Here is a 10,613-nt window from a genome sequence, read left to right on the forward strand (position 1 = left end):
GCAAAACTAAAACAGATAATAGGTAACTTGTTGCCAGGAGCTAGACCTATGGGGAATGGTTAACCTACAAGGAGGTCCAGGATATATAGTGGTAATTGTTACACAATTGTACCCTGCCAAGAGTCCTCAAACCTGACATTTACAAGTTGAATTTTATTGGGAAAAAAAAGGGAAGAAAGGCAGGAGGGAGGTCAGCAGGCTCTCAGGAAAGTTGCGTTCCTCACTTCTTGCCTCTCCTGGGTGCCTCTCTGCTCGTCATGGCATTTTGTGGGGAATGGAAATACGCAGAAGTTGGACACAATGTGCTCTACCCCTAGTTGTGGGATCACTTGTCACCTGCAAACCTCCTTGGCCTCTTGGATATACAGCTTCTTCTTTGGAAAAAAGTGTTAAGTTAATAATACTACATCAAGTGTAAAGTTAATAATAATACCTACATCAGAGAGCTGTTGTGAGGATAGGGTAACGTGATAAACTGTTGTGTCAGTTTGAGTAAGAAATGCACAACTAAATTGGATCAGCACAGCTCTGGGTGTGGCCGAGGGAACTTACTGAAGACAGAAACCCACCCTGGTGTGAGTGGCACCGAGCAATACACTTGTAGCTTGAATGAATAATAAGGGGAACAAAGAAGGAGGCTCACTTCTGTTTCTTAGGAAGACGCCAGTCCTCACCTTCGCCTTGGACAGCGTCTCCTGGCTCCAGACTCTTCAGCCTCCAGCGCAGACCCCTGGCCTCCAGATACAGACTCACAAGGAACACTACAGTGAGCTCCCAGCCTCCACCTAGCTTCTTCGATCTCCAGTGCACAGACAGCCCTTTTGCACTTTCCACACCTGACTCTGTGGGTGAACAATATAAGCTAATCTTGTAAATTCTTATGTATTTGTATATCTTGCATTAAATCTGTTTCGCTAGTAGACACCGACTGATACAGGTAACATCTGGAAGTAACTGGGAAAACAGGTGCTCAACACATCTCATTTGTGTTAGAAAGGTAAAGGAGGAAGGAGTGGCCAGAGGCCAGTGTGTGCTTTGGCTAGATCTCATCCCTACCTTAGAAACAGCTAGCTTTCTTCTACTATTTTCTGAGAGTTAAGTAATAAGCTACCTCCAAAAAGGCAAGCTAATCCTGGTAAATTTACCTGATTTAATCATGCCCTCAGGACCTAGCTAATTTGCACATTGGTTCTCAAACGAATTTGGAATATTAGGTGACAAAATAATATGGCAAGTATTTCATGAAGAGTCTTAACCCTCTGTCTTTATTAAGGCTGCACCTATGAAGATAACTTCTGCAATGAGTGTCTGCCTTGGTCTTCTCTCAAACTGGAGCAGTCTGAGAATCAAGGCAAATGCCACAGTGACCTTGACTAGCCTCAACACGGACTTGCAGTTCAGGCTTGTTATTAGGTAAGTGCTGAGAGTTAATTAATTTATTGCCATTTTATTATGAGTCCAGGTACAATTCAGACGAGATTGGGTGCTTTCAGGGTGGTATGGCCGTAGACTCCAGGTACAATTCAATTTGCAAGCTTTCCTTTCAGAGTCATTCTACCATTAAAACTGCATAATCTTAGAAGCTTTTGAAGACACATAATTGATAAATCTTTTTTCTCTTCACACATTTTCTCTCATGTTTATTCATTGAAAGTGAGCCAGTCCTGTAATTTACACAGTCTTGGGTTATGTGGCTTCCTGTATTTCTAAGGCAGATAAAAGATGATGCCATCCCAGAAGCCATTTGCAAGGGAGATTTGAGACCAGAATGCAAAGAACTTGACCCCCTCACTGTGGATGGCAAGACTGGGCCTGAGACCTGAGGTACCAAGAAGGTTGCCCAGCACCCAGACAGGCAAATACTTGCTGAGTGATAGGTTAAGTTGTGAACGATGCAAGGGTTTTTTTTTTTTTTTTGAACATTCCCATGCTTTCATGACCTCTTTCTGACTGACTCCCCCTTCTATTGTTCTGCCTCCCTGTTAAGATGTTCTAGTCATTCCTAGAGCAAAGCCCCAGGCTACAGAGCAGCAGCTCTTTTATTACTTGAAAGCTTACTAGAGACACTTGGGGATCTTTTAAATATCCAGCTACCTTGAGTGAACATCAGATCAATTATGTTCAAATCTTGGGGGCAGAATATAGACATCAGCATTTCTAAAGCTCCTCAGCCAGGATTGAGAACACCTCCAAGGGTGCACGGAGAGTCATAGGCTGCAGAATCTCTGGTACACACCGAGTCTCAAGGTGGGATCTGGCACATTTGTTGCAGCAAGCTCCATGGGTGACTCATCTGAGAATCACCCCTAAGCCTTCATTTGTTCATCTGTTCCTCATGACAGTTCTTTCTTTCTAGCAGTCATCCTGATTGGTCTTTCAGTTCCTCAAAGATTTCTTTCATCCTCAGGATCTTTGCATACTCTTTTTCCTCTCTCTGCCACTAGGGATTTACAAAATCACTAGAGATAATAATGAAGTTATAACTACAAGGGATGACACAAGGCAGAGACCAGACAAGATCACCAGGCTTGTGTAAAGGTAACAGGAAATGGGATTTGTTGTGCCTGGGTGCAGGCAGACAGAGGGTAAAAAGGCCCACTGTTGGAAACAAAGAGAAGGAGGCTTTTTTTTGTAACTCAAGTTGTCAATTAAAGGCTCAGGCTCCTCTCCACAGCATTCAAAGTCTCTCTCCTATACACACCAGATCTCGGTGTCCTCAGAGAGACACTGGCCCAGGGTTTCTCAATTAGCCCCACACAGGAGAAGATGTTGCAATCTTCCTTCTAGGATGCTTTAAAGGTTAAATCTGAATCTGAGGTCACCTAGAAGCACAAGCACTGTAGCTTTAACAATGACCTTGGGATTAAGTTTCCAACACATGAATCCTGGGTGATCAGTATTCAAACCACAGCACAACATCAGCTGAGAGTACACAAAAATGCAAAGTTTGGTTCAGCAGGCCTAGGGTCGGGGCTGAGGTTCTGCATTTCTTACTAGCTTCCATCTCCCTCTGGCTGGAGCCCTTATTCAGAGCAAGGAGGACTGAATATTTGGCACTTAGAAAAGTGAGCCCATGTTGTCACTCACTGACCCAGAAATGCCTACTGAAGCAAAAAATTTTATATTAGATTCCATATAGCTTTGGAATTAAACATTGCTTGCATTTTAATTCTCTAATGATCTCTACTGTAAAACTGATGTGTAGCGGCTATTAAACAAAGTATTTCTTTAAATGTAACTCTTCAGTTTTGATGCATCAGGTTGCTATAGGACGAGATCCAAGGAAATCCTCCAGAAGGAATATAGGGACCTCAGCTTGAGGAGGTTCCTGACTCATCATAGAAAAGCACTGCAGGACTCATCAGTGAGAAGGATAGGCAGATTTATTAGGCCAAATAACAGAAGTATGTAATGGTTGGGTGTGATGCAGCATGCCTGTAAGGTCAGCACTCTGGGAGGCTGAGGCAAGAGAATCACAAAATTTGAGCCTAGCCTGGGTAACTCAGTGATTGGTCTCAAAATAAAAAGTACAAAAAAGGTTGGGGTTGTAACTCATTGAATGGGTCCTGAATTTAATCCCTAGTACAAGAAAGAGAAGGAAGAGGAGGAGGAAGAAGAGAAGGTGGTTGAGGAAGAAGAGGAGGAGAGGAAGAGGAAGAAAAGAAGAGGAATATGAAGAAGAGGAGGAAGAGGAAGAAGATGAAAGGGGAAGGAGAAGGAGAGGAGGGAGAGGGAAAGCAGAAAGTGGGAAGGGAGAGGAGGAGAGAGGGAAGAGGAAAAGAGGAAGAGGAAGGAAGAGGAAGAGTGAAGAAGAAGGAGGGGGGAGAAGAAGGAGGAGGTGGAGGAGAAGGAGGAGGAGGAGAAGGAGGAGGTGGAAGAGGAGAGGAAGAAGAAGAAGAGGAAGAAGAAGAAGAAGGAGGAGGGGGAGGAAGAGAAGGAGAAGGAGAGGGAGAGGGAGAGAAAGAGGGAGAGGGAGAGGGAGAAGGAGAAGGGGCTCAGAAAGGCATCCAAGCACTTGAGGGGGGATGCAGTATGATCTAGGGTTGGGATGTGTACCACTCAGTGTTTACTAGAGAATCATACAAGACATACACATTATAAGAATTTACAGATTGGTTTACACTGGCCACCCACAAAGTCAGGTGTGGATAAGTGCAACAGGTCAGTCTGCACACTGGGGATCCAAAGGATCCAGCCTGGAGCTCCATGTAGCATCACGTGTGAGTCTGTATCAGCAGACTGAGGGTCTCTGCCAGGAGGCTGTCTTGGTTACTTTTCTCTCCTTGCTGAGACAAAATACCTGATGCCCAAAATTAAGGAAGGAAAGGTTTATTTCGCTTACAGTTTGTGGAGGTTTCAGTCCATACTTGGCAGGTTACAAGGCTGAGTGGCACATGGCAGAGGGCTACATCTCATGGCAGCAGAACACAGCAAAAGCAACAAGCACACAAGGGAGGAATGGCCGCAAGCAGCCTCTTCCCCTCCCTTGCATATGCAAACTATCCACCCCAGGGCGGGTGTAGCTCTCACACTCATAATCAATCAAACTCTACAAGCCTGCCCCATGACCACATGAGGCTTTGGGGGGACACCCAGACACAAACCATAACAAAGGCTGAAAGATCAATACTGGAGGCTGAAGAGTTTGTGCTGAAAACCAGGAGTCGACATCCATGGTGAAGGCAGACATTAGAGCTCATCCAAAGAAAACAGAAGCAATTATCCCTTCTTTGTTTCACTTTTATACCATTCTGGTGAAATCCTCCCTAGGATGAGTCTTTCACACCCAGAACTATGCTGAGCCAATTTAGTTGGGTGTTTCTTACTCCAGTGGACACAATCGGGCAACCATCACAGGATATTAATGTGGTCTCAGGGTATCATCAAAGTGGATGGCCCAGGATGCTTATTTCCCTGAGTTACTTATCATTTACTTGATGTCTGTTTCCTTAACGTCAGGCTGCTCATTAGTGGGTTAAAGCATAAACTGGCTTTATCAGTGAGGTTAAAACACAAACCATTTGTACATGTTTGGCCATTGGAGACAGGGTATCAAATTAAGAGTAGTGTTTCTTTGAGAGTGGAAGTCCATGCAATCGATGGACTTGTAGTATCAGTATAGATCAAATTTATGGACTTATTATACCTTTTAGACTCCTGGGAATTTATTTGGAAGAAAAACAAGCCTAGGGGTGGAAAAGGCATTGTAAGATTGGGAAATGTTGATTGTGTTTTGAAGATGAAGTATTCTTAAAATTACAATTCCCTGGTCTCCCTTCTACCTATTTTTATTTCTTCTATCTTACCTCAAGGTAACATAAAAATGACCTTCATTTTTCCTTGAGTTGTTAATAGTAAGATAGTGGGTATCAACTAGGTTGCCTGTTTTTGTGCCTCACATAAGATGCATTGTTAAATTAATGTAGACTTCAGACATGAGAAAACATTTACACAGTTTTCTTTGTGTCATTCATTTACAGACTCCCTTGGAAAATTCTCTTTTATAAACAGGGAGGTAAAACACTGAATAAAAGACCCATCTTTAGCAGTTAAGGGTTTAATTATAGGAATTGTATTAGGAAACTATTGAAGTGACTGGATTTCACAAGAGGATCGGTCAACATTGGTCGTGGCTATTCTGAACATACACTGTGCTTTCCAGATCATGAGGCTGGCAGGGCCATGCTGGACTTTTAAAACAACATCACGTTCACCAAGTGAGCACTGGTGGCCCTTATGCCAAGCCTTTTGGTTCACTGGTGTGGACAAACAGAAAAGGTCAGTGACAACAGGTACAATAATCATAAGGCAGGCAGGCCCAGGAGCTATCCCAGGGACACTGAGGCACGTGCACTTGTCCCTCAGGCATTAAGCATCAGTTTGAGATAAGCTTGTCTAAAGTGGACTCAAAATGTATATAGTCTTTACAAAAGAGATGGTAATTATGCACTGAGGACAGACGCTAAGCCCGTGTGTGGGTGTATGCCCAAGGTCTAAGTGGGTAAATTACTAGATTGGTTGAGACTTCACAAGGGCATCCAGTCCAATGCATTGCATCACACAGGCTCAAATGTCATGATTTCCAGGCAGGCAGTGATCCATTCTATTATAAAACTTTTCAAGTAAGTCTGTTTCACAGCTTTTCTCACAATTACTTTGCTCTGTTCAGCATCTCCCACAATCAGGAGATTTATTTATGATAAATATAAATCAATTTCTAAGCAGATACTGAGCTCGGGTTAAGAATTTAGAAATGTGCCAGTCTCTGTGGGGGATGTCAGCATCTGTAAGTCATGGTTCCTGCCCACTTTTCGTTCATCAGCTTGAGCTCTTCCACAAATTTTTGTTGATTCTTCTTCATTCAGAACTGACTTTTCCTCTGAGCTCACATAATACTGCACTTCCTCTACAAATCTGTTATAGCACTGGTCATGTTCTGCTTTTTATTATGGCTGTGGGTTCGTGCATGCACATCACCTCTTGTAATAACATGCTTCTTTAGCTAGAAAATGGAGACATTGGGATCAGTTTAAGCATTTGTTCAAGCTTAGGGTTCTTTGTAAAACTTTGGAGAAACATAAGAGAATGTATGTTTTACTACCCAATACTCAATACCTTTACTTGGGCACACACTATCAATAAAAAAATAACATTGTGTGCTCAAGAAGTGAGTGTACTATTACTCACTAGGCCTACTTGCTGTGGCAAAAAGGTTGAAATAATCTAAATGGTTAAATATTGTTTGGTCACATAGAATGATATGTACTTGTTGAAAAGATTTAGGTAGATCTAGCCCAGCCTAGAGGGAACTGGCTGCAGCAGAATCCTGCATGCCCTCTCCTGTCAGAGTAACGCCCAGCCAAGACAGAAAGGAGTTGCCTGGCACCGCCAACCCAAACGATGTCTTTGCAATGCACTGCAGAAGTCACTTTGCACCAATCCCCCACTCTGGTCTTTGTAACTGCAGTGCACGTGTTTCTGAGAATTTACGGCTCAACTTTCTTCACTTAATTAGTTGCTCCTTATGCTTCAAGTTTCAGCTAAAATATTTCTCCCACTAGTTTCCTGCCATACGCTCACATCTCACCTTGCCCTTCTTTACCACTTGTAACACCTTTCATTTTAACTGTGCAACAGTTAAAATGAGGTTGATCTTTCTTGATCAACTTCATATGATGCCAGGCTTATTTATGGCATATTCCTAAAACCGTGCACATTGTCTTTCTTATATTAGGCACTCTGTGCATGTCACCTGAATGAATGAATTAATGAGTTATAGTACACTGTTATTAAATATGTAGAAGGAAACATCCAGAGACACTCAATCTTGGGAACATTTTATTTGGAAAGATTTTGAGCATTATTTTAATCTTCATTTTCCATTAAGGCAATAACATTCTGCTTTCCTGAAGGCAGATGGGGGAAAATCACCCAGGGCTATATGAAGTTCAGACTAAAGTCAAAGCCAACCACTTTGCATTCAGATGCAGAAATATTGGTTATGAGCTGAAAGGAGCAATATATTAGCTTCCTGAGCCCACTGCCAAGGAATGGATCCAGGACAACGCATTGCAATTGCTTTGAAAAATGGCTAAGTTCCATTACATACGATCCCTAAGAAGATACCTCATTAACGACCCCATTTACCGTGACACAGGCAGTCTAGTGTTGGTTCACAAAGCTCTGTTGCATTTTTAGCCTTTGGTACATTCTTCTAGCTTTGCTTGAAATTCTTTAAGGGTTGAGATAATTAGCTCTTCCTAAAGCAACAAAGGCAGTTCTTATCCAGGATATATTCATTCTACCCTTGACTTCTGGCTAGCAGTATGTGGGGATGGGTGCAGGAGTGCTATTTATATTGGCACATATTACCCCCTAGAGCAAAGGGGTGGCAAAAAGCTTTTGCAGTACCAAAAAAGGTAAACATTGATCATATGGCCTGGCAGCAATCGCATATGCTGACATCAAAGAGCAAATGAAAGCTGAGCAGAACTGCTTCCAAATGTCACCAGGTATTTAGCCATATCACAATAATTACTTCAAATAAGCAGGGCTAAATACTAAGTAAGTACACAGACAGGCAACACCACAAAGGACAGGTGCTTAGGGATAGCTCTGCCCTGCCCCTTCGTGGCTTTCTTTTCTATCACACTTTACAATCACTATCTACCTGAGGTTATTCAAGGTGCTAGATTTGGTCTGAGTCTAAATTCTAGATTTAAAAACAAAAGGCTTCTTAATGGATGAAAAACTGAAAACTGATGACACTTGGGAGCTTGGTTCTGAAGAAAAGCCCTGATGTTGAGGTTTACTTCTGTAGCTACCAGAGACTCCTGGCTCCTCAACAGCCTGACTAACTCATCAGGATGCGCCCGGCGGCCAAGGAGGACACCAGGGAGAAGTGGGCCACAGAGCAGGCACTGAGAGGGAGTGGGGCATAGTCCCGAGGAGACAAGGAAAAAGGAGTGGAGAGAGGCTTGTCAAAGACTTATTACTGGCCTCAGTGAACAGGTGACAGGAAAGTTCATGGTCCCCTCTTCCTGGTCCTTACACTGAATGAAGAAAAAGGTAGCCAAATGAAACCAGTTTGAAAGGTTAGGTCAAAAGTTAACACTACAGTCTCTATCCTAACTGCAAAAACAGAAAGAGTGCCTAGAAAATAACTTCTTTTTATTTTGTTTAGATTTTCAAAGAAGAAAAAAGTTAAGAATAAAAGATATTTATAGGAGGTAAGGTCTTTTGCAAAAGAAAAAAAGCAAGCATTTTCTGTTAAGTGCAGGAGTGGCTGCTCGGTTGGGTGAACGCGCACTCTTTGGAACGCTGTATGACGTCACCAGGCTGAAAACTTTGGAATGGCTGGAATGGTCCTCACGCATCCTGGGAGCATCCTGTGTGGGGACCTCAGGATTCAGTGTGTTGATGTCTGCCCCGCCCCTCCGGGCATTACACCCTCTTCATCCCTTTCCCCATGAGGCAAGCAAACACTGTCATGACCATTTTGGGGTTCACTTCAACCAGGTCTTCTGGAAGGGCATACACTCTTGCTCCGATTTTTCTGGCCATAGAGATGGCGTACCTGAGAGGGGAAAAAAGAAGATAAATGAAGAAGAGCCCGAACAGCAGCGTAGGAAGCAGACCTCCCAGGACTATGGTTATAGTTGTCTTGCAGTCAGAATAGAACTCAAGCACAGAGTAGCTAGTGAGAGCCACCAGCATCCTCCAGAGTTTCCAGACACGTCTTGATTCCACAAGGCTTGCAACAAAGTGCTAGTGTTACCATTTAGCCGCATGGTAATGACCAGTGGTCATATTTGTCCTTGAAGACCTCCCCAGTTCCTGCCACTTTTGATACGCACACCAGGAGTATTATTTTGTTCTTTTTTTGAGACAGGATCATGCTATGTAGTTCTAGCTGTCCTTGAACTCACTACATAGCCCAGGCTGGCCTCAAACTCATGGCAATAATTGCTTCAGCCTCCCAGTGCTAGGATTACAGGCATGCATAACCACGCGTGGCTAAGGGTATTCTCTTGAGCTACAAAATATGGAAGAAAAAAATTGGAGAAATAAACAAGAATTTATGCTAGAAAAGGTCTGCAGACTCTGTTTCAACTACAGAATCATTTTTATAGAAGAGAAAAAAATGTACCTATAATACCTTGAGCTTATGTATCATTTCTTTTATTCTTAGCTTCATTCTAATTTGTGTCTACATATACAAGTTTTCACTTACTATACTATTAGACTAGCCATAGTTTTGTACTTCATATTTTTCACATAAAATTATCATAGCTATATTAGAATACTTTTGTCTTACTTATAATTACATAAAGACAATGTAATTATATGTAATTTTTATCAGTTGTAATCCATTTCAATGTGAGTCTAAACTACTACCTGGCAGTTCTTTTATTCATTTTACTCATTCTCCTGCAACCTGTTACTATGGCTACTCTGAGATTTCCCACCCTACCTAAGGCCCCATTCCTTTCTCCTGCTCTCCGGAAAAACCTTCCTCTTACTTCACAGATGAAATTAAAAGAAGAGCGTGAGGCAGGAATAGTTCACCTTGTCCACTGCTCAGTAACTTCCTCTTTGCTGTTTAGTAGTGGAGAAATACTAATTTGTTCATTATAAAATGTAGAGGAAAACTGTATAAAACTCCATAAGTAAACTTCAAAATAAAGTCACATGCAGTCAAGATTTTGCATCTTGCCCTTATGGGAGGGTTCATAGGAGCCTGCACTCAAAATCAGTCTCTGGATCTCAGTTGCGCAGCTTATGACCTTGGCAAGTGCCTGAAATCTAACCACACCCCTTTGATCAGCAGGGCTTAAGATTTTTTATTTTAAAAAAAATTTTCTGAGTTTTTAGCTATGTTCTTTGTCTAGAATACTCTTCCTATGTCCTCCTCACTTGTCCCTTCAGTCCAGCGTAGTTTAGATGTTCCTTGCTCTAGAGCTTCAGTCCCTCCCTGTCCCCTCCTGCACTCCCCTCTGCCCTCCACAGTACCCTTCACACTACTGTAATCGCCATTTCATTATTTATCCTCTCTCCATTGGATTGTGCTAAATATCACCACACTTTTTTTTTTTTTTTTGGTTTTTTTTTTT

General features: G+C 42.4%; 1 protein-coding gene across 1 annotated transcript in view; it reads right to left on the bottom strand.

The window, feature by feature from the left end:
- Nucleotides 1-7,321: 7,321 nt before the first annotated feature.
- The window catches only part of Lcp1 (lymphocyte cytosolic protein 1 (L-plastin)), a 48,260-nt gene continuing 44,968 nt past the window's right edge, over nucleotides 7,322-10,613 (bottom strand). The window contains exon 16 of the mRNA XM_005409099.2: nucleotides 7,322-9,076. Coding sequence (XP_005409156.1) covers nucleotides 8,944-9,076 — 133 coding nt within the window. The 3' untranslated portion in view covers nucleotides 7,322-8,943. The remainder of the gene's footprint in view (nucleotides 9,077-10,613) is intronic.

The sequence above is a fragment of the Chinchilla lanigera genome, unplaced genomic scaffold, assembly GCF_000276665.1.
Source record: "Chinchilla lanigera isolate Chin_1 unplaced genomic scaffold, ChiLan1.0 scaffold00117, whole genome shotgun sequence".
Lineage (NCBI taxonomy): Eukaryota > Metazoa > Chordata > Mammalia > Rodentia > Chinchillidae > Chinchilla > Chinchilla lanigera.